General features: G+C 40.9%; 1 protein-coding gene across 50 annotated transcripts in view; it reads left to right on the forward strand.

Annotated features, from left to right (window-relative positions):
• Nucleotides 1–24,845, forward strand: part of ANK3 (ankyrin 3) — a 543,412-nt gene that overhangs the window by 418,180 nt on the left and 100,387 nt on the right. For 29 of the 50 annotated variants that reach the window (XM_072995141.2, XM_078390918.1, XM_078390937.1 and 26 more), the window contains 6 exons: nucleotides 3,522–3,620; nucleotides 16,661–16,759; nucleotides 16,883–16,981; nucleotides 17,672–17,767; nucleotides 21,361–21,433; nucleotides 21,628–21,690. In XM_072995141.2, coding sequence (XP_072851242.2) covers nucleotides 3,522–3,620; nucleotides 16,661–16,759; nucleotides 16,883–16,981; nucleotides 17,672–17,767; nucleotides 21,361–21,433; nucleotides 21,628–21,690 — 529 coding nt within the window. The remainder of the gene's footprint in view (nucleotides 1–3,521; nucleotides 3,621–16,660; nucleotides 16,760–16,882; nucleotides 16,982–17,671; nucleotides 17,768–21,360; nucleotides 21,434–21,627; nucleotides 21,691–24,845) is intronic. The other 21 variants (XM_078390935.1, XM_078390938.1, XM_078390942.1 and 18 more) reach the window with 1 other exon arrangement.

The raw sequence follows: 24,845 nt of genomic DNA on the forward strand, positions 1-24,845 counted from the left end.
TGAATCAGTGGGATTTACATGAGTGTCAGTTTACCATTCAGGAATAGATTCAGGGTATCTGTTCTGGCTGGGACTTGCACTTAGATTTCTGCTCCACTCTGTATGGTGGAGACAGCTGGCTGGGTAACTCAGCGAGTTAGGTATCTGCCTGTGGAACCAGAGGGTGGGAGTTCATTTCCTTCCTGTGCTTCCTTACTGAGCCAGCCTGTGTCACCTTGGGCAAGTTGCACAATCCCAAACTGTCTCCAGAGAAAGGGAATGGCAGATGACTTGTGACTACAGTATAACTCGAAAACCATGGAAGGGGTAATCATGTCAGAATTGATTTGATGGCATGTGATCATTATTATTTTATTATTTTAAGTCTCATCTGTGGGCAACAAGACGACAGAGAAAAACATACAGGGCAAATTTCTGAGAATTTGTGTCTCAATAGGTTTCTTTTCCTCTTCCATCCTCATTTGTTTATCTTTTTCTGTCATGTTGTTACACTCTAAGCCAACAAGCAAGCAAACCCCCTCCCCACGTAATTGTCCCGAGGACCTTTGGCAGTGAAGAGCAGGGGGTTAGGTCTTTGCAGCATGACTCTTAACGAGATTCAGCATATTTCAGGAACGAGAGATAAGAAGATTGCAGTTAGGCTAGAGAACAAACAAGCTGGAATGTTGCTTCAGGATTGACACTTCATCTGGTGGGGGATGAAGAAAGAATGGTTTCCTTCTCAGTCCCATCTTGATGACCCACAGGGTGTGGGGGGGTGGGGATGCTGGTTTTGGGCCACTGAAGAAGTGGAATATCCAGACACCCACACACCCATTGCTGTTTCTGCTTCAGTGTTAGTGGTGTGTAAGCAGCAAATCTAGTGATTTCCAGGTCAAATGGAAAGAGGGAGGTTTTTATGTCCTCCTCTCCCCCAACAGTTCTGACTGGCAGCTGCTTTGGGTTTGCTTCAGAGTTACCAAGTAAGAAAGGAGCTTGGGGGGGGGGACATCAGAGGTCTTTAGAAGGCACGGCTTGTGCACCCTACTTTAATACGCTTTACGGGTGGAAATAGAAACATGAAGTGTGTGTCTCCAGGGGTGAGATCACAGTTTCATGAAATGGACAGTCCTCTTCTGACCCTGTGCTCCAGTGAGGCTGAACAGTTTTCAAGTGGCATTTGAACCTGTATGGTGTTAAAAGCAAGCTGCCACAACTTGAGAGAGTTTCTAGGGAGGATTCCTTGGTAAGTTGTTGGCAGAGAGCAATTCGTGAGAACAAGGAACAGTCACCTGGGCTTTTTTGCCTTCTTTCTATTGGAAATGTGTCTGAGGGAGAGCAAGAGAGACTCAGTAATCATGGACTGGCAGGGTGATTAGAGTTCAGGCTTGTGAAATCTTATTTTTTGTTTGTTTGTTTTTGGACTAGGGCCCAACATTCACATGATGAGACACTGCAGAAAAAAAAATCCAACATCCACTATTAAACTAGTTCTTTATTTCTAAGTGCAGACCTGCTATTAGGCAGATTGAGGTAGTGGCCTCAGGTACTAGATGCTAGGAGGTGGCTTCAGGAGAGAGATGGATGATTTTTCCTGCTACCCTCCCCCCCAACTATCCTGCTGCCCAAGAGTGATATCTGGTGTGACCAGTGTTGCCAAAGTTTGTATATGGGAGGAGGAAGGAGAATGCCATCTTAATGCCGCCTAGAGTGGTCTGGTAGTCCAGATAGACGGGATACAAATCAAATCAAATAAATAAATAAATAAATAAATAAATAAATAAATAAAATTCCTCAACTCCTACAGAAAAATATCTTGGATTGGCCTTATTCCTATGGTAGGGAAATGGTGGAAATAAAGGGAAATAAAACAAAAAGCTTAAGGACATCCCTCCTCTTACCACATCTCCAAATCCTCATGAGATTCCACAGAAATCTTAGTAATATTTAATTCCTCACTTATAAACTCCCACAAACATTTGGACAGCTCCTCTTGGATGCAGAAAGTTGTGATAGATGAATCCTGCGGGGGGTGGTAACTTATGTTTTTAATAAGAGCAATGACAAGTATAGTCCTCGTAAAAGAGGTAGCTACAATATAGGAACAGATTTGTCCATGTTAGTCTTCCATTGTCCCTCTTCACGGCTTGTTTATGCTTGCTCTAGCTCTAGTGTGCTTTGTGTTTCGTTCCCTTTCCAGCTAGACAGTGTACTAGGCCAGATCTGACTCCTCTTTTCTGGTTGCTGAATAACTCATTTTGTCACAGGTATACCATTACCCAGTTTGGTGTTGTGGACAGAGTGATGAACTAGGACTTAGGAAGTATGGGTTTGCATCCCACCTAGCCGTAGAAACTCACTGGGGGTGTGGAATTGGTAAAGCCACTCCCGAAATATCTCCCTTACCTTGAAAGCCACTTAGGGTCACTATGAGTTCTGACTTGACAACACATAACATAATATAATATGCAGACTTCTGTCTCTTTATCTCTAATTTAAAAAATAGACTTGATCTAGCTAGTTAAGAAGGGATAAGGATGTTTGGGTTATAGTGACATAACTTTTAAAGTAATGAGCTGCAGCGATAGGGGCACATATATTTATGTAAATGTGTGCCTCAGGTTATACAGATTTAAAATCAAATGTTAATGCAGAGAGAAAGAACAGCTTTTGCCTAAATGGCATGGGGAACTTCTACAGTCCACCTATTTTAAATTGGCAGCAAGCCAGGCTCAGCGTTTGGATCTATGGGAAAAGAGTTATTTTACCATATTCCTTAAATGTGTAAGCCTGGCTCTTATGTAACCTTTCACTTTCTGCTTTGTCACCCTTCTTGTCAGCAAAACCAATTGAAATAGATGTTCTAGGTGGGGAAAAGGTGAGAAACTTAAGTATGAGATCACAGTACAGGCCAGTGTTACAAATTTGTTCTAATTTGTGTGAGAGAATGGATATGAAATGCTGTCAAACAGCTGAAAAGTACACTGTAAAGCAGAGGTGAGGATCATGTGTTCTCCAGATGCTGTTGGGCTGCAACTTCCCTCAGAACTAGCTGCCGTAACAAATGTTGAAATGTTTGGGGGTTTGTGGTCCAACCATCATCTACAGGGTTACATGTTCCTAACCCCATTGTATGGATGCTTGGTGCTGGCATTCCCCAACAATGAATATATCTTCCATGCCCATCCCTACAATTGCTGGAAGTCTGGCGTTGTTGATCAAGCTCCCATGTATCAAATTAAGCTGTTAGAAGAAATGCACAGTGAATGCTGGCCAGTAAAGTGACATAGTGACTTTTATAAGTTATGTTAAAAAAATCATATCCCTTTAAAGAAATTTGGGAACCATCTGCTCATTGATTAGTATGACATGACATGGGGCCTGCTTTAAAAGTCTTGACAGATGGCTCAGATGTTTTCTGTTGACATCTCATTCAGTTCAGGAAGAGAGCACCACCCATGCCAGACATCAGAATTTGATTCTTTGAGCCCGTGAGTGCAGGCCATCTTCAAGAAACTTAATTTGCTGCCTCTGCTTTACAGAGTGGCCTGACTCCGCTTCACCTGGCTGCGCAAGAGGACCGGGTCAACGTGGCTGAGGTTCTTGTTAACCAGGGCGCTATTGTGGATGCACCAACCAAGGTATGTGTTGAGATGTCATATTATATTATTTCCAGTGGAGAAGGAAAATAATTTAACCAGTTAGTCCTAATAACGGTATTGCCAGCCTGTGTATTTTGTTTTGCCCTCCTGGCCATTTTATTTATAAACTTAAAAAACAAAAGTCTCCATCCAGCATGGAAATCAGTTATTTCTTTATTGCTTTTCCGTTATATAATCTCTGCAAAATCTCTTCCCAGTTTTGCTTTGTAATGAAACTTCATTTGAAGTTGGGATCTCTGGATAGTTCCATATTCATAATAGCAGCAGCACTTCTGAGAATTGTTCAGTGACCTTTGACTTGCTCCTTTTATGTCTCCTTTTCTCGTCGTCTGAATACTTCCATGTGTGAAGGAGCCATTATAATTTAACAGTACATAGGGGGTTGCTTGAATTTGGTCCTTCTTAAACAGCCAATATGCATACAAGGAGTGGCCACAGTAGATCTTTGCCCCTACCCTCAACAAACTTGGGTGCAGTTCTGGTGTTACCTTGATGATATCTAAGTAGAGGCATTGCTGAGAATGTTGGTGCAACTGAATGAGGAGTTCATGAATGGGGGACTCATTTTCTTAAAAGAAAACCAGCAAGTGAGATGCTGGTCCTTGACTCTGGCTGAAAAGCAGTACAGGTATTATTGACCAATTACAGGATATATCTTAGTGCTACAGCTGATATGAACATGTTCCTGGATATTATTTTTTCTGGTTAACCACATTAATGTCATCATGAGGGTTTGGTTTTTTTCTCTCTCTCTCCTTCAGAAGAGAAACTGCAGAAGATAGCATTTCCTGTCTTCATTGCTCTTTAGTTGTTCGTATGTAATGAAGAAACAAAAAAAATGTTCTCATCTGGCCCTGGGCAAGCCGGCTGAACTGGCAATCTGGGAACAGCTGTGCATGTGTGTGTGGCCTCACAAACCTGCTGTTTGAAGTCAGATCAGGGATCTGTCACCTGACATTTTAGCAAAGCTGGCTTGTCTGATGGTATAATTAGTTGTCAGACTCTTGACTAGAGCAGTGGAAAAAAGCACGCTGCAATAATAATTACCTGTCCTTGTACTCTTATCAAAGGTTAGGAAGCAGATTATTGACTCATAAAACTTGATGACACTGTTATTAGCCTTTGGAAGTGAAATCCTTAGATGGAGAGGGGAAAAGACTTGAGAGCAGGAGATAAATAACATAACTATGTGAGCTAAATTCACATTTGACCACAAGGAAATTGGCACAATTCATTTTGGAGGCCAAAATTATCTTTTCCTAGTTATGAAACGTAATTGGTTTAATTGGTGGAACGATTCAGGAGATGTGGCTTTCAAGGCACTAACTCTCTCTCTCTCTCTCTTCACACACACACATGCACACACACACACACACACACACACACACACAGTGTGTGTGTTTATTTGCATATATTTTGGCATTGTATCTTGTTTTATGTCAAGCAGTTAACTGGAAATAGATTTCAAATGAATCTCTGTAGGATGTTTCTTAATAAATTAAAACTGTATTAAAAGGAAGATTGTGAGCTGGTTACTAATCTTTTAATAGCAAAAATTCAGTGATGTCATTCTGACCTAGAGGAAATTGTCCAGTTGATTTTTTAAGATCTGGAATATTGTAATGATGAAATTACCTTATAAGGGAAAGAGAACATCAAATAATTGAAGATAGATTGAGAGACTTAGCATTTTTAAAGTTATGCAATGATAAATTTGGTGATAATATCTATCATTCTTTGGTCAAAATTCAAGGAATCATATATAGGAGTTGATGTAGCTAATTGTGGCTAATTATCAAAGTGCGTGGTGTATGCTGGGCGCACAGACAGGTATGCAATTAGGCATATGACTGGCAGTAAACTGGCACTTCGTCAATTAAGCACAACAGCTTCTGCAACTTCTTTTGTGTATGTATAAATGTCCAGGCAGATACTGGCATTTGTTTCCCTAGATGTCAGCCATAGTGGAAACTTGAAAGATAATTTTATTGGACTGTAGTTCTATAGCATTTGAATAATACAATACAGGTGCAATAATCTGCTAAGGTTGGAATTGCACAAGTAATTAACCTCGTAATTAGCCTCGTGGTGCAGTGGTTAAACCACTGTACTGCAGCAAAAACTGTGCTCACGACCTGGGGTTCAATTCCAGGTAGCCGGCTCAAGGTTGACTCAGCCTTCTATCCTTCCGAGGTCGGTAAAATGAGTACCCAGCTTGCTGGGGGGGGGGGCAATGTGTAGCCTGCATAATTTACTTGTAAACCGCCCAGAGAGTGCTTGAAGCACTATGGGGCGGTATATAAGCAGCACACTTTGCTTTTTCAAGTTTTACTTTAGTGAGAGCAGGATAGTAATTCTGCAGTGGCTGAAGGACCACTAGATGCAGCGAAAGAGCCTTTCTGCTAGAAGAGGAAGTGCCTGACACTGGATGGCACATTTGCCACTGGTGTTTTCCTTACCCACCCATAGTGTGGTAATAGAAAGGTCTCCACTGTAATTGTCTTTTTCCCTTGCTTCCTGCTTCACAGGCTATAAACACAGGAATAAATTGGTCTTGCCAGAAGTCTGACTTGTAGAAAGCTGTTGTATTTAGTCTGAAAGCTGCATAAAATTGGGTGGAGGGGCATTGGGTGCCCAGTTGAACTCAAAAGAAACAGTAGAGTATGGTAAATTAAAGTCCCTGATAATTCCACCATCTTGTTGGATGATTATCTTGGTGGAAAGATAATGGTGTAACTCACAGGGGCAAATTGCCACTAATTAATGAATTCTTTCTTGGATTCATTGTAATATGCCAAGCCACCCCACTGACCTGCAACAAAGAATGCAAACAGAGACTGTATAATTAGCAACAGTTAGCCACTACAAATTACACCATTTCTCATATGGTAGTGTAACTGTACAATAGGATTATGACCCATGTGTCTCTAAATTCTATTTAAGCTATGGTTTTAAATTAGAATTAAAAGCTACTAAAGTTATATAAATAGAATTATTTAAATTTTAATTAAGCTAAGGGAAGTATTTCACAAAACTTTGTCCTGGGCCTAAATTTGTACTTCTAGTTAAAAGAAGTCATGTAATTTTAATTTTACTGTATTTTTTAAAAAAATATTAGAACATTCAAATGGGGCCGAGTTGGGAAGACTGCTCTTGACCCCTCGAGTCTTTCATTCACTCACCATGCCACCATCATCTATGCCTCCAGTAATCCATTTTTCAAACTGCTAAAATTGGTAATGCCTGTATCATAATTGGGAACCTGTAGGACATTCTGTTTGCTTGTTTCGTGCTTATATTTGGGCTTCAGTGTCAGATAGGAGCCGCAGAAACAGCTTAAGGATCAACCTTGAAAGTCAAGAGACATTGTTATTGTAGATATGTTTAGATGTTATAATACCTCTTCAAAGTAGAGCACATTGCTGAAATGTCTAGAGCTATTTTTTACTACATTCTTTTTATGTAACCCTTGTATTTAGTTTTCCATAAGAGTTTTTGGGAACTTTTTGTTCAGGATGAAGTGTAACTAAAAGTTTGCATGTTTAAACCCATTTGTTTCTGGAGCCACACTAGTAATATCCATGTAACCAACGTTTTAGGAACTATGCCAGACAATTACAGGAGTACGGACTCGGTAGATACAACTGGTATGCAAATCTTTCCTGTGTTTGCAGCACAGGCGTGTCCAAGGGCACATATGGGGATCCATCTGGCCTTCTGGGTATTACCAGACTGTCACTTTTGTTCATACTGACTTAACCTGATCAAACAACATCTAGTTGGTCACCCGTCCCCTGCCTCTGATCTGGATAAGACTGGATAGCTCAGTGGTTTGGGCATCTGGCTGAAGAGCCGGAGGTTGGAAGTTTGATATCCTATTGTGCCTCCTTGTCAAGGGTTGGACTTGATGGTTCATAAGATCCCTTCCAGTTGAGCAGTTGTAAGATGATGATGATGATGATCCTTATCATTATTGTCTGTTATTTATGGCTCATGAACTTAAGCCTTCATGATTTCATGCTCTTCTGTTTGCTCATTATCTCCTCGCCAGGGAAATCCGGAACAAAGCCCAGTAGCACATACATATGGATTATCTTGGTGCCAAACTAGACAAGAAGCCTTTGATGCAGTTAGCATTTGGGTTTATAGTTTTTTTAAAATAGTAATTTATAGAGGTGAGAAATGAAGACCTTTCCAGATTAGGATCCTGAAAAGAGGGAGTGGGTTTTCTAGATCATGATTTGGGAGGGTAAGTACATGCCAGTGAGAGGTTTTGTTCCAATGCTGCCAACTGATGAGGGGTTTTTGTTTCCATAGCAGGATCAAATGCTGCCAGGGGCAATATATAATTGTTTATAGGGCTGGATATGGCCAGAAGGCTGCCAGTAACTCACCCTGTTCTGGACAATACACCTTTGAGGTTAGGGGTGGTCAAGTTGTCAAGGTGGGGTCTGAAAAAATGACAGTTCCATGAGCTTCCATCATCATCATATAGCATGGGGACCAGCTAAAATTGCCATCAGTGTATAGTGATGTTTTCCAAACTTCTGAGAGGTAAACCACTTTATTAATAAAAAGTAAAATAAAGTAAAATAAAATATGAGGTACATTGAGACCATCGATTCATGGGGTCATGTAATTGGGGGGGCACTTCCACAGACAAAAATTCTCATGTCTTTCTGCATTACAGTGGTGCCTCGCCTGACGACATTAATTTGTTCCAGTGAAATCACTGTAGAGCAAAAACGTCGTCAAACGAAATAAAAAAACATTGAAACGCATTGAAAACTGTTCAGTGCGTTCCAATGGGCTGAATACCTGCTCATCCAGTGAAGATCCTCCATACGGTGGCCATTTTCTGGTGCCTGTTAAGCGAAAAATAAGTCCTAAAACCAGCGGGGGGGGGGCATTTTCTTCAGCCAGTGGCCATTTTGAAACCCGATGATCAGCTGTTTGCTGATCATTGTAAAGCGAAAATCGATTCCTGAAGCAGGGAACCGATCATCGTGAAATGAAAAAAAACCATTTAAACCATCATTTTGCGATCACAAAAACTTCAATGTTAAGCGGATTCTTCGTAGAACCGGGTAATCGTTCAGCAGGGCACGACTGTATTTCAGTCTGGATGATTCAGCCAGACTTCATATGGTAATATAACAGGATTCCCTGCCCATGGAGGAAGCTGACTGACTGGTAGAAGAGATGGCCAAAGCCCGCTAAGAACCTTTGATGGAATTACTATATATTGGATTTCATTAGCAGTTCTCTCGAGTGACATGAGTGTTTCATAGGATCGGATGGGATTTGTAGGATCCTGTAAGTCATTTAATCTGACCACTTGTTTGGTGAAGAAAAGCCAGAGCTAGAGCATCCCTAATAATTGGTTGTCCAGTCTCTGCTTGAAGACCTCCAGGAGACAGAGCCCTTTCCTCTGGACTATTGATTCCATTGTCCAGTTATTCTTACCAGTGGGAGGTTTGTCCTAGCACCGAACCTTTAATGTTAGTACTTTGACAAGCAACATATTTTTGTGTGCTTCTTGTCTGCTGCTGTCATCAGCCAAAATGAGATGTTTGCTTCAGGCAGTAGGCTGGTGGCAGAAAGCCCCCCCCCCCCGTCCCACCTCACTCTCTGTCATTGGCCATGTTCTGTTACAGGTTACTTTTTTTTACCATAATGTCTTCACCGTGATGACCTTCAGGTCCAGGCATAATTTGCATAGCTGTCTGAGATGTGACTGCTCTAAGAAGGCAGGCAGGCAGGCAGTGATGGCTGCAAGGAAGAAGCCACTGTCACTTTTCAGTTAACTGCAGTATTTTTGTTACATCTGAGTGAGGAAATATTGGTGGAAATAAAAACCAGTATATGAAGCCACCTCCAAACTGTGCCATCATATGATTTTTTCCCTGTTGAAATACAACAGGAAAATATAGATAATGGAAGACACACTAAAGAATTGTTTTTATTTGGCTTATTAAAGTAAGATACAATTGCCCAAACATACCTGTTAGTTTCCAAATCCTGGGGCTCCCAATAGTCTTCAGTAATTGCACGGAACCCATAAAGTAGTCTGTTCTTAAACTTCAGGAGATCAAATGTGACCCCATGTTTCTAAGGAGGACTAGAAACTTATAAAAAATCCTCTAGATCAGTGGTCTCCAATCTTAGGTAAATCAGGTGTTCTTGGACTGCAACTCCCAGAAACACTGGCCAGCTTAGTTAGTGATGCAGGCTTCTGGGAACTGCAGTCCAAGAACACCCGGGTTACCCAAGGTTGGGTACCACTGCTCCAGATTATCTTGACATGGGTTCCTATTATTGAAATAAACCACCCAGAAGGTAGTTTGGCCTCCTTTTGTGTTACCTAGATTCAGATAATAATCCTGATTATTACGTATACCCAGTAATCTATGAGAAAGATTCTCTCCCCCCCCCCCCAGCCTTCTGTCTACTGTGGTTTGGCTGTGTAAGGGGAAGGGGGAAGCCTGCCAAATGGCATTTTCTCCCAAGATTTTCATATGATACACATCTGCATTCATAAAGTCAAGACGTTAGTATAAGCAGTAGGGCTTGCCAAGCGGAAAGCCATTTGGCACTGAATCCTGTTGTCTAAGTAGGAATCAAATCAAATCCCTACTTTGCTAAGGGAGCAGACAGCGTGGGAAGCAGCTTTTTGTAGTACTATTTTGACGCAGCAGCATAGCTGTAGATGCTTGAGTATGAGTGGGTTGAATTCTGCTTTTACAATGCTGAGTGCCTTGCATCTTAGAACATGTATAGAATAGTCTGCACTGTCCGGTTACTGTTCTTCATCATTTAGGACAAGGATCCCCAAACTACGGCCATCTGGCCAGCCTTGTCTTTTTATCCGGCCTGGCAATGACAGCGGGGGTGGGGGATTGCTAGGGTCTGCCTTCCCTCCTTCAGCCCCCAAAAATGTGTAAAATGTATGATGTGGCCCTCATACTGAAAAGTTTGGAGACCTCTAATTTAGGACATTGCTTTTATGTAAGGTGACACAGTGTGTCCAGGAGACTTAAGAATATGTCTTCCGGGGCAGCCCAGTGCTGCTTCAGTATGTCCTTAGCGGAAGGCTCAGTGTTCAAAAGAAGAGTGTTACTGCCTTGCTTCTGGGTTAGCAGGTGACATTTCTGCCCTGAGGAAGACATGATGCACCCCTGAAAGATGGAGAGGAGGTTGTACCACCCACCTGCTGCACTTCTGTCATCCCATCCCTTATTACTTGATTGTGATGGGTAAAATTCTGCTTTAACCTTTAGACCAGTATTTCCCAAACTTCTGATCCCTGCTACACACTTAAATTAAAACTGGAGTATTAATTTTTGGAATATAGTGAGAGTAAGTATTGCTTGTCTGACATTTGAAGAGATCCTGGATAGGTACTTTTCAGATTGTACCATTTCATTGCTTGGCATTGAAAATATCTTACATTGAGGTGTTTAACCATTGCAGTGTTCTGTGTCTAGTAAGGGGCAGTTTAGGATCTTGGTAGTACTGAAGATGATACAAAATATCCCAGCTATTCTTAGCACCAATCCAAGGAAACTCTTTATTGTCAGTGCCAAGGTTAATTCATCTACCTAGGTTTGAATAATAATCTGAATTAATTAAGCTCACACATAAACATTAGTCACATTGCAGCATTGAATGGTAACCTGTGTTTGTGAATGAGCCTCAAAAACAAATTACAAATAGAATTTCCTAGTTGCCTTAAATGCATTGCTTTTCATTTGCTAGTTTGCATAGTTAATTGTTTTACCTGCATATGTGAACTGTGCCTTAGTAAGGAATCAGTTATTGTATAGTAAGATCCTACTGTCATATAAATATAACCATATACTAAAAACAAAAATATAGATGCTGTCCTTATACACAAGTAAGCCACCATAAAAGGAATATGTATAAATGCATGTATTCCATTGTGTGTGAGTGTGTGTGGTTTCCCACCATGTTATGTGCAATAAATAATACTTGCACAGCAAGAGGTGGGCCATTGAGGTGTGATTGGGAAGACTTGCTAGTTTCTAGTTTGTACTTTTCATGCAGGTGCATAGAAGAATATCAAATTACTTTGACTCTCTTGGGAACCATCTCCTTCATGCATTCCCAGCTGAACTCTACTAAGTAAGCATGTTTCTTAATAGGAAATAATACTATCTTGTTGCAGGTTGATGAGGCAGGAAGAAATACTGTTCTTTAGGCATAGTTAAGTCTTGCCTGTCGCTCTTAAATCTTCTGAGAATATCCAAACGTATTTCCAAGGCAACTAAGAAGAATCTAATTATATTAAGAGAGGCAAACCTATAGAACAAAGGGGTGGATTTGTATTTTCTGTAAAATGGTATAAATTACCCGCATTATGACCTTCAAGATCTACCTGCACAATAGGGTATCTGTGTGATGGCTCGAGACATCAAGGGCATGAATGCAGATGTCTTTGATGCCCCCACCTCTGAATGCTCTCACACAAGAACATTTACCATGGCAAACCCAAAATGAATTTCCAGACCTGAGTTTTTTTGGGGTAGTGATGTACAACAATGTGGACTAGACCAGCCATTCTCAGCGGAAGTCATATGACCCCCTGTGTGGCCCTGGCATATTTGAAGGGACTAGAGACAATTCTTCACACACCAGCTTCTAACATTTGTTGTGTGACTTATACAAACCTGATTTGGCCTACATTTTTTTTCATATTATGTTTATGGCCATAGCAAAAAAAAAAAGTTTAAACTAGCTGGGCTAGATGTTGGGTTTCATGATTAAGAAGTTGGGAAATACCAAAGAATTTTAAGTGGACGATATTTGGTACTGCTTTGAAGACTGGATTCCCCCCACCTTTGCTTTCTTAAGACCCATCTCTCACCCTAGCCTTCTATGATGGAGAGCGTTATAAATCAAAATAAAAGAGAAACTACAGTATTTCTTTATAGTGGCTAACACATTTCAGTGGGTTGAGTGTTTGAAATACACAAAGATATGTCTATAGAGAGAATGAGACAGCAGTAGTGGTCTCACTCTAAGCTAGTTCTCCAGTTACAATTGTCCAGCTCTTTCCAGAGTGGACAGATGGAGAAGGAGGGCAGCTTAACATTGATTCCTTGTGGGTGTGCATTTTTCAACCTGGTACCTTCATCACCAGTGTGATTTTAGTAGATGTTCTCTAAAGAATAAAATGCAACCAATAATTCCACTTACCTCATTTTAGCCAAGATTTTTACTACTGAAGAGAGAGGTGTGTTTAGGTTTCCATAGCTAGCTGACTAGAACTCATACTGGGCAACAGTAAAAGAAGGATACTTCAATGTCATTCATGTATTTTGGAGTATGTACACTGTAAAGCAGTTTCCTAACTTGAGACATAGGCTTACAAAAGTAGTCCTGCATCTGAAAGCCCATGAAGAAGGAACAGTTGAGGAGGGCAATGGTTATGATTAAAAATGGTTTTGTGGAAAGGGTTAAACAACTTTATGTCTTCAGCATTTGCACACACACACACACACACACACCAGCTGTACTTCAGCAGTGACAAGATTGTAACAAGAGGACTGTTTTTTGTTTCCCATATCATCTCCTGGTTGGTGATAATAAGAGGTATACCAGAAAGCGTCTAAAGGACATGAGGTTAGGGAAATGGGACTTAGTACATTCTGATGGTTGTTTTCTCCAGCATTAGCAAGCTGTTCTGCCATTGGCCATAGTCTGGATGTACAAAGATAGTGCTCTTGTTTCAATTCCTCTTGCCTCACCGCACCCATCCCAGAAACATAAGAGAAATCAGAAATGCCTTCCAAAACTGGAGAGGTGGGGTGAGGTGAGGGATGGAATTCAACATGGAAGATGAGAAAATGGACCATTTGCTGTATCTTATTATCAAATGTGCAACTGTGGAGGGCTGCAAATCCAGAACAGAGGGAGACAGCAGTTGGTTCTTGTAGGTTTTTCGGGCTGTTTCGCTGTGTTCTGAAGGTTTTTCTTCCTAACATTTTGCCAGTCTCTGTGACTGGCGAAACGTTAGGAAGAAAAACCTTCAGAACACGGCCAAACAGCTCGAAAAACCTACAAGAACCATTGGATCCTGGTCATGAAAGCCTTTGAGAATACACGGAGACAGCAGTGTTAAACCATTTCACCGAAGCCACTCCCCCCCCCCCCACTGTTCTTTCTCCACAGGTTTCTAGGTGCTTACTTACTGTTGTAAGCCTGCATTTCAAACCCTCTGAGGTCACAGGAAAAGTCAAGGTTTATTGTCTGGCTCCCCAGTGGCTCTGCCTGTTGTACCTTCAAGGGTATGAGTATGCTGGCTACTTGGTCATAATCTGCATACCATCAGTCTTGTAGTGCTGTGTTGCTTTTCACAGACCCACCCAGACAGCAGTGAGATCACAATATGACCTGCACTGGCCCTGCTATCTCACAGTGACTTTGTTGCTAGCACAGTCTCTCCTACACTGCCAGGATTGGCAGCCTCAGCCTCCTCCTCCTCACTTCTATTGCTATTGCTTTTGCTATTGTTAAAGCAAGATTCTTCTTGCTGTTGGAGAAAACAGAGTAGACTGCTATACCCACTAGCAGGAGCCTGAAGCCTACATACTTACTTTATTAAATAAGCTTGACCCAGATGAAATCAGCACCACTCTTTCTTGTAGTGCTCCCGTCCTTTTGGGGCACTCGGGACAATAGGAGAAATTACCCTGATAGAGTTCCCAGAAATAAAATATTGAGGAAGGAAAGGACTGAGAGACTGTGGACCGGATACAAAGGAGGTGTACACCTGATGGTTCTGCAGTGTCCTCTGTTTGCGCTCTCCACACCCATGCCCGTAGTGGGGAAAAAGGAGATTAAGGTTTCTCCCTGCTCTCACTCTATCTGTGCTCCATCCGTTTTTTAAAACATGTTTTTAAATGGTTGTTAATGATATTTTGAAATATATATTTTTATATATTTAATTTTAAAGTGTGTTCCTTATACATTCTTAAATAGCAATTGTTGTGTGATTTTAGTTGACTATACACTCCCTTGGGTCCCCTATGGAAAGAAGGCAGCAAATTAATTGATCAATTGATTAATTTAAATCCCAGTGTTGGTTCTAGAGCTATCTGCTGTCCCCTGCTGCACTGTTTCCATACCTGTGAAGCGTGAACTGGTATATGTAGCTGCATAATGATGAGTCTTTAAAGATTTATTTAGTTTTTTGTTGGAGCAACATCTTAAAAATACATAAAATGGTACCATTACTTTTTGTTTGCTTGCTATTGGATGTTTAGCTTGCCCCTCCATCAAGGCAGTCAAAGAATTCTTAGCCTTTTGCATCTTGGATCTGACAAACCACTCTGTCCGAGAGCCCTGATCCCAATGGGGTAGAAACATAACTGCCATTTTCCCCCAGAAGGATTATTTCTGTTTTTAAAAGTGTCCTGTTACTGTATAGAGGGCAGGGATCACCAGATCAGTCCAAAAAACAATCAGTGGCAGCAGGGTGAGAGGAGGCAGCACATCACACTTTCAGGATGATGTGAGATGCTGGGAAAGAGTGAATTCTCAGTGTGGCCCCTTGTGGCCCCTGCTTGTCCTTCTGTCACAAAGGCTCACGTCGTGTTTTCTTCTCGCTGCCACCAGTGGGTTGCCTCAATCCACAGTATAAATGATGTTTGTCAGGACACTTGTCTTGTGAACACAAACAGAACTTATTTATTGAAGTGAATAATAACAGAAGTCCTTCAGATATACATTATACACAAGCAAATCATTAACAGTTCTCTCAGTACATACTTCTTTTCCCCTGCCCTGTCATTACCATTGTCTCTACCTATTTTCTTTACCAGCCTTATCACTCAGTATCTGTTCCCTCTCTCTCTGACTACCAGCCCTTATCTCTGTCTCCTCCTTCTCCCGCCAAACCTCAGGTAGCTGCTGACTCCGCCTCTCCAGTCCTCTCATAGGCTCATGCAAATCAGCTCATGACTATGAATTGCATGAGTGACGTGAGGCGATCGTCACACTTAGTAATCGTCATGAAAACCCTGTATCCCTGCTGGAGTGTTCATCTGTCCCACCAGGGGTTGACAACCACTGACAGTGTCACTCTGACAATGTTACAACCTTTCTATGAGTAAAATGAGAAGCTGTGAAGTGTGCACAACACAGGTCTCTTGGTTGTGGCCCTCCCGTATGGAATGCTTGGCTCTGGGAGGCATGCCAGGCTTCTTTCTTTTGTTCATTCTGCTGCTTCACTCAAATGTTCTCTTTTGAAAACACTTTTTAAAACATTATAGATTTGGGGCTGTCAGTTTAAGAGGTTTAATGAGATTTTTTGATTCCAGCAGCTTTGTTGCCCTGTCTCGTTTGTTTTAATGAATTGGTTTTTTAAATGTGTATACTTTATATTTGTTCAGTGCAATAAATCTAGTTTTTATATAGACTGTCATCACAAAAATGTATATGTATGTGTCCTGCTGCACAGCTAGTACCCTTTGAAAGTAAAATAAAAAGGGAAATGCTTAGTTTTCAAAATGACAAAACAAAAAAGCAAAACTTTGCTTCGTGTATTGCGCATGTTCATCATGAAAGTCATATGACTTTTTTTTTTTTTTTGCAGGGAGGAATTGTGACACATTAGATATATAATTCCCTTAAGAATCAGGAATATTTTCCCTCTATGGTCAAATACCTCCAGATTCTAAGAGCTGTGCACTTAAGCAGGCTTCCATATATGTTGTGCTTGAGGAATTGAGAATTATCTGTATAATTAAATACATGGTGTTCAGCAATACATGGATGCTATCTTTCCTCACTGAGCTGCTTTTCAGTAGGATGCTTACCCAAGTGTCCACACCACCTACACTGTGGCACAATTGGTCTTGGGAAAGTACACATTTTAAACCCAAGTAGATGATAGTAACTGGAATGGTGATCTGTTGCCAGAAAATACATTGTCTTCTCAAATGTTCATTAATTTTCATTACTTTCTCCCTTCTATTGTGTGTATTTAATTCCAGATGGGATACACTCCATTGCATGTTGGCTGCCACTATGGAAACATAAAAATAGTTAATTTCCTACTGCAGCAGTTTGCAAAAGTTAATGCCAAAACAAAGGTGAGTCTCCATCCTTCTTGCATATACAGTACCTTCCTCTACCTGCTTTTTATTTTTGTTTGTCAATGGGGTGTTGGAGGGGGATCTCCTTTTGACATTCTTTTTGTACTCCTTCCTGTTTAGAATGGCTACACTCCCCTGCATCAAGCAGCTCAGCAGGGACACACTCATATAATCAATGTTCTGCTCCAGAATGGTGCGTCACCCAATGAGCTCACTGTGGTAAGAGAGGTGTCTTTTCTTGCCGCTAAATCCTTCCCTCTGTTGACAGCTGCTCCATCGACAGTGGGGTGGGAATGGCTGGGGTGAAATATGTTGCTGCAAACTGAAACATTTAACAATCATGCCATCTCTTCAAAGAATCTGGGAATTCTAATTCTGAGTGAGAATAAAGGAGTCTTCAGCCCTCTCACCAACTTATAACACACAGGATTCTTTGCAGGAGGAGCTATCATCCAGTTGAAACAGTATGAAACTTCCTACTGTGGACTGAACCTTAGGGAAGTCTTGGAAAATTATATTTCCTTCATAGTTTCCTTCTGTTTAGAAAACCTGCATCCATCATATCCCATATGTTAGAAACAGCTCTGCAGTTTGGATCTGCTGAATTTCTTGTACATGATAGTTACAGATTAAGTGCTGATGGCTTTAAGAATCAGTGTTCATATTTCATTCGGGCAAAATCTTGGCAGCAAATGCATGGCTTTGAGTGAAGTGTAAACAAGACTGGACTTCCATTTAGTTTTCCATTTGCTGTCCCTTTTTAAACATTCTAGTGCCAACTGCTTACGGTGATTGTCAACACCAATTTAGGCACATTTATTGAGTGCAGGCAATTTGTACTTCCAGTTCTCTTTTTTGCTTTAGATCCTGTTAACATTAATCTTTTTGATGAACTTTTCCATTGTGTAGAATGGGAACACTGCCCTTGCCATTGCCAAACGACTTGGATACATTTCAGTGGTTGACACTTTAAAGGTAGTGACAGAAGAGACCATGACAGCAATTGTAAGTATGGGTCAACTCCAGCAATGAATGTAATAATCAGTTTTTATTTTTCAGCGGAGATAACATTTTGCTCAGTACAGTCAAAATGTAATTTTTGCTCCACCTAGAATAAGGCTGGTCAGCTTGTCTTCAAAATTATTTCCCTAAAGGTCTGTCACAATCCTCAGATTGTCCTCTTTCAAGCAAATAATGTTTCTAGAACTCATTGTTCTGGAACTAAGATTGAAATAGGAACTGAACAATTTTCTAGGGACTCTTGAGTGACAAAGCAAGTTGCCCGCTTGTAATTTAGATAAATATCTGCTCCTTGGGGTGTTTTGCACATAATCTGATATGACTTCTGTTTTGAGTGCAATATTTCTGTACATTTTTATCAGTGTAGATCACAGGGCATGGCACAAAGAAAATCCAAATAGCAAAATAGCTGTTAAAATAGCAACCAATAAACTCTTTGAGGCAAATAATATATATTTTAGATAATACAACTAGAGGCCTATAGCCAAAAAACTGGGTCATTGTATCCAATGTATGGCTTACAGCCATGTGAAACCCTCTTCTCTAGTCATTGGTTTCTCCATCTTCCAATCTTATTTTCCTACCTTTCACTCCCACCGCCTTCTATTTTCTCAGACCATTGCTGTTTCCACCTCTCCCCACTATGTCCTTCTGCCCTTTAACCCTTTGTATAAGAGTCAGAGCAGCAAGTTGCACTCAGTGAACAATGCTAGGCATGCTCAAGTCTCACAGAGTAGACTGCTGTATACTCCCAGGTGATAGATGGGGCTCCCAATTTGAATTGAGTGGCCTTGTGAGATCTTTGATCAGGACATATTTCTTACCTCTCTCGAAATTGGTACAAGGATACCTTTTCATCAGTCACATCCTCCAGATGTTGTTAAATGCTATTATTGATCAGACCTTATTGATTTTGTTGAGTGGTGAGATATGAGAGTAGTAGTTCATTTTACAGAGCCAAAGATTCCTCACCCCTGTTTTATATCTTTCATTATTTCATCCCATAGTGTTACTTTAACTTCTAAAGGTCTTACGCTGTGTGGATGGAGGCCAGTTGCACAGGTCCTTCCTCCACAGATTTTCAGATAGTAGTGGATCATGTATCTTTAATCAGAGTTTCACAACTGGAAAAAAATTACTATTGAGAGAAATTAAAATTCCTTCCTTCCTTCCTTCCTTCCTTCCTTCCTTCCTTCCTTCCTTCCTTCCTTCCTTCCTTCCTTCCTTCCTTCCTTCCTTCCTTCCTTCCTTACTTCCTTCCTTCCTTCCTTACTTACTTACTTACTTACTTACTTACTTACTTACTTACTTACTTACTTACTTACTTACTTACTTACTTACTTACTTACTTATAAATCTCAGCAGCCCGTTGTATCATAGATAATGGTGAGGAATAATGGGAACTGCAATTTAACAAAATCTTCAGGACCACAATTTCACACTTCCCTTTCCTGAACAAAACCACAGAATCCCTCTCTTGTTTACCTGCTCCAGCTGGCAGAAGGGATTTATAGGGATCAAGAATAGTGCACAGTATGCTTCTTCATTCACAATAACTGTGGTATCTGGATGAGGTCAATAGTATTTCTTGAGAGCTAACTAAGATGAGCCACGTTCTGTTAGTACCTCCTGCCCTCAAGGAGACGCTCATTAGGCCCATAAGGAAGAAACCTAGTTTGGTGGTGGATGAAATTGGCAATTATAGGCCAGTCGCCGATGTTTCTTTCATCAGCAAAGTGGTGGAGAGGGTGGTGGCCGATCAGCTTCAGGCTCATTTGGATGAAACAGATGCCCTGGATCCATTCCAGTCGGGTTTCAGGCCGCACCATGGTACAGAAACGGCATTGGTCACCCTGTATGACAACCTATTGAGGGAGGCTGACGGGTAAAATATCTCTGTTGGTCCTCCTCGATATCTCGGCAGCCTTTGATACCGTCAACCATGGCATCCTCCTCAGGAGGCTCTCTGAGTTGGGAATTGGTGGCCAGGTGTTTCCTCAGGGACCGTCCTCAGAGAGTACAGCTTGGGGAGGGTATTGGCCCCGTGGTGCTTCAATTATGGGGTTCCGCAGGGTTCGATCATCTCCCCAATGCTGTTTAATATCTATACGAGGCCGCTGGGTGGGGCCATCAGGGGGTGTGAGCTGCCGTGCCATCAGTATGCTGATGACACTCAGCTCTACATCTCCTTTTCTCCAACCGCAGTAGATGCCATTCTGTCCCTCACCACCTTGGTACATGCGCTTGTAATCTCGAGATTAGACCACTGTAATACGCTCTACATGGGGCTACCTTTGAGGCTGATGCGGAAACTCCAAATGGTGCAGAATGCGGTGGCCAGACTCCTTAGTGGAGTGAGAAAATATCATCATATTTCTCCCACTCTGGCCACTTTGTACTGGCTGCCCATTCGGTTCCGCGTTGACGTCAAAATTTTAATGCTTACGTATGTATAAAGCCCTAAACGGTTTAGGGCCTTGATACATGGCGGAACGCCTACTCCCACCAAAATCTACCTGTATCACCTGATCAGGAGGTGAGGTTGAGGAGCCTGACGCCAAGGGAGGCCCGGAAGGAAAAAACAAAAAACCAGGCCTTCTCGGTGGTAGCTCCTCGCCTCTGGAATAACCTTCCTCTGGAGATTCATGCGGCCCCTTTGCTGGCCATCTTTAAAAACCAACTGAAAACTTGGATGTTTAGACAGGCCTTCTCTCCAGTCAACAATTGATTTTTTTTTCTTCCTCTTTCTTCCTTATTTTTCCATCTTTAACAACTTGTTTATTGATGTTTAACATCTTGTTATATTTGTTATAAATTGTTATTATATATGTTGGAAGCCATCCAGAGTAGTCGATTGACTAGATGGGCAGGGTATAAATGCAACAAACAAACAAACAAACAAATAAGTTTCATTTATTCCATAAACTGAGAGTCCAAAGCATACAAAGAGTAGAAAGACATATATGAAAACCAAAGAACCAACTATAACTGTATTTATAGCTGCAGTGAGTTGTTAAAAACACGTATTATAATTAAAGAGGAGCACATGAAAGAGGAACACATTAAACAAAACAGCTATTTAAATAATAATGAGTAACAGTATCATGACTGGGAAGGCATATTTTTACAATGGTGCTTATTATTTATTTAAAAGCTGACTCTCCACATCATTGGAGGCTGAACATTTTTGGCACAGAGAAAGTTAGTTTACACATTTCAGCAATGCCAAGAATTTAAAAATTGAAAACCTGTACAGTTTCTAGGTTTCTGTTTTCCCATCCATCCCACAAAACGTTAACATCACAACTAAAAGAATCAATTCCCTATTTAACTTTCTTTTCAGCTGTTAGATAAGTAAGCCTTATCATTTAAACCTTAAAGGCTCATTCAGGCTGAGATATCTAAGATATCTGGATTCAAGCCTACTTTTCAAACTGTTATAAGAATGACTGGCACAGTATGTAGTGTGAGTGCTTAGGAAGAGCACTGTATAAATAGGGATTATTATCAAAATGGTTATTTCCTATGAAGATTGCTCCTAGTTTGAGCCTGAAATAATGTCTCTTTGTCCTTTACAGAGTGTAACAGAAAAGCATAAAATGAATGTGCCAGAAACAATGAATGAAGTTTTGGACATGTCTGATGATGAAGGTATGTACAATGGAACTGTTCGCTGTTTTTCAGTATGTGTTGTGGTATGTGTTCATGTTAAACATGATTGTAATTCAATAGCAAACTGTTAATTATGTGTGCGTATTTAAAAAGTGTTACTATTTTGTTATTACTGAAGCCATTTTTTCACATTTTTAAACTGACCTAACATTTTGTTCACTTAAATTGTGCAGTTCTTAAAGCGAATATCCCTGAAATTCTGAGTGATGGTGAATGTTTTTCAGATGTTGAAGAAGGTATTTCTGACTCTTTTCTTTGGTATTGCAGTGGGCTCTGCCCTTCAACAATTTCATTTTCTATCCTAACTTGATGGATCAAAAGCTGCATATACACTACCATTTTAAAGAGCTGCCATTTTTCAGGAGAAAACCCACAGGATTAACTCAGCACTTCCTGCCAGTACTCTGTTTCTATTTGGCACTTCTTCACCTATTCTGTCCTTCATGTGTTTGAAGGAAGATTGGGGTACCATCTATTCTATGGGCCAAAGTGTTGCAAAGTATGAGAATCCCCCAGCTAGCATGCTTGGTGGCTTTGCTGAGTGAGGAATTTCAGAAGTTGTACTCTCAGCAAGTAAATTTCCAAAAACCGGCTTTGCCATATTAGCAGGGAGTCATCTTAATGATTTCAAGCTCTGCCTTCCCTCCCCATCCTGCAGTGGGGCTGGACAATGGGAAGATGATAGACACAACATGGCTGGAAAGGATGTCTGTGCTCATATAATTCTATTTGTATGAGGTCTAGAACCAGGCTAAAATATTGAGATGAACAGGACTAGAGTCTCCTCCACTTGTAGTTGTTAAGGAAGTACAGTACTTCCTGCTGCATTTCTGACTGTTCTGGGTATATTCATTTAAACTGGCAAGCCTGTATCGCCGCAGGACAGTCATGACCTTTATACTTTTTCTTGATATTAGAGGAAAAGTAGTATTGCTTCTGCATTTTTGCGTAGGCTGAAAAAGTGCTTGTTCTGACACTGTGTTTTGATGAATGGTACATCCTCATCTAGTGAAACGTTCCCATCTATCGCCACTGAAAAGTAGAGGAATATTTTGAGGACCTGCCACCTCTTTTTGGAGCACTGGTAGTTTCAACAACTGCAGTCTAGTTGAACATATGGACCTTGAAGAGTGGCCTTTTATCAACCCAGAAGAACCTTAAATTGCTGTGTTTCCCTTACAGCACCTTTTTGGTGTTGTAAGGAAAGGGTTTTCTCCTGAGATCTTTTCACCTGGCACTGCTTGAGTTTGGATCACCAACCTCACTATAAAAGTGACCTTGACATTTTTGGCAAGCCAGCCTGGAGAAGATGGGTCGAATAAATGGTCTAATAAAGGAGCAACCGCCTTCCATTCACAAGGCTGATGCTGCTTTATCTGACCATTGTTTTCTCAGCCAGAGAGGTATTTCGCAGAGCTTGTCTCAGTGGAGGTACAACCTGCTACATGCAAAGCATGCACTCTACCAATGAGGTATGGCAGCTTATACCTGGGAGATCACCAGCCTTATTTCAGCAGGTATACCCACAACATACATATACTGTACTGGTTGTAGGCCTACTTCATTAAAAGGCACAAGGAGTGCCTGGTTGTGTATATGCAGCTGACCCCTCTTTCACTAACTCTCCTTATTTCCTTAGCAATCGCTGGGCTTTCATGCACATCACACTTGTCTTGATTACTACAATTACTGAGGATAACCTCTGATTTCATCCAGATTTCTTTCTTCACTATTTTAATCAAATCGTTATTAATCTTCTTCTTGTGGGTGTTCTCTTATGTTACTGCTGTTTTTTTGTGAAGTGAGAAAGTTTTTTCTGTTGCAATTTTAAATCTAGCCTATGCATATTGGTAGACAGGGAAGTTTTGTGTTAGAGCATTGGCAGGTGCTTCTCAACAGGGGAAAAAGGAGGGAAGGGAGGGGAGACAGAATGGCACTGAATTAATATCTGATATTTGCTCTCAGTTGCCTGCCAGTTTGTGGAAAAATACTGATTTCAAATGCTGATACTCTGTGGCCTAAAACAAGAAGAATTTCCGTAGTGGTTTTTTAAAGTATTGATTGATGTACTGTGATATTACAACCACACCACTCTGTTATGAAAAAATTATATTTGCTTAAGGGATAATTTAGCTTCTCTCTATTCAAAAGCACCTTGAAATGGACCTTGAATCACAAACAGCCCCAAGGTGGTAGGAGCAAATGCTGTGTTGTTGTTGTTTTCAATCTGTAGAGTGCAAGTTCAGGGATCAAGGTTCTAGTCATCTCCAGATAACCCCGTCTGTCTCTCCAAAATCTAGCACAAATACAAATATACAAGTTTCTTTTGAATTTTGGAGTGACAAACCAATATTACTTGGAGCCAACCATCACCTGCCTATATGATTGTTTCCACATACCTGCTGTACTTGAGCAACCTGTATTTGTAAACAAGATAATTAGAATTTTCAATTTTTTTCCGTTCTAAGGGGGCTATACCCTAAAACGCCACCCCTGATCTTCCCATACATTGAAGAAAGTCAACTGCACAACAGTATTTTCTAGGTGCCTTGCATTTGATGTGAAACTTAATATAGTTTTTATTTATTTATGTAACTAATACATTTATATCGTGTTTTCTCTTCACTAAGCTCAAGGTTGCATACCGAGTTCTCCTCTTTTCCACTTTATCCGCACAACAACCCTTTGAGGTAGGCCAGGCTCAAAAAGAAAATGTATGGCTCAAAATTGCCTTATGAGTTTCATGGCTCACTGGAACTAGAGCCTAGATTTCTCAAGGCCAAGTTCAGTACTCTGATAACTATACCAGCTAAATTTAACTAGTGCTCTGGGCTACTTTAACAAATGCTACTGCTTTGAGCAGTAGTGTGGTGGCATTTTGCTACTGGAAAGTGTTGGAGTTACATAATACAAAAGCCTTGTTATTCAGATCCTAAGGACTAACCTTTCTAATTTTAATGGAACAGGTGGAAGCAGTTTGCCTCTGTTGAAGAGCCATGCCTCTAGATTTTGCTGTTTTTTTTGTTTGAGTGGGCTCTTTTCAGTATATTCCCCTTCAGGATGCTATGCTGTTACGTGCAGCAGTGGCTCCTCATCTTTCCCATAAGAGAAAAGAGGACAAGCAATGGCAAAGGGTCCTCTTCCTGACATTCATCCCTGACGGTTGAGGCAGAGAAGGAAGGCAGGTGACTGATTGGATTTGTTGCCGTTAACATGCTTACCTTCACAGATAGGCAGGTGAAGATGCACCCATGTGGAGACACACACACACACAGGGACTTCCAGATGAATAGTCGTTTATTTGTTTTTAAAGCGAATGAAATAGTATTCATGGAAAAATAGACTTGCCCATAGTTACTCATTCACTAAAGGAATGAAAATAAGCACCCAT

The sequence above is a fragment of the Pogona vitticeps genome, chromosome 3, assembly GCF_051106095.1.
Source record: "Pogona vitticeps strain Pit_001003342236 chromosome 3, PviZW2.1, whole genome shotgun sequence".
Taxonomy (NCBI): Eukaryota; Metazoa; Chordata; class Lepidosauria; order Squamata; family Agamidae; genus Pogona; species Pogona vitticeps.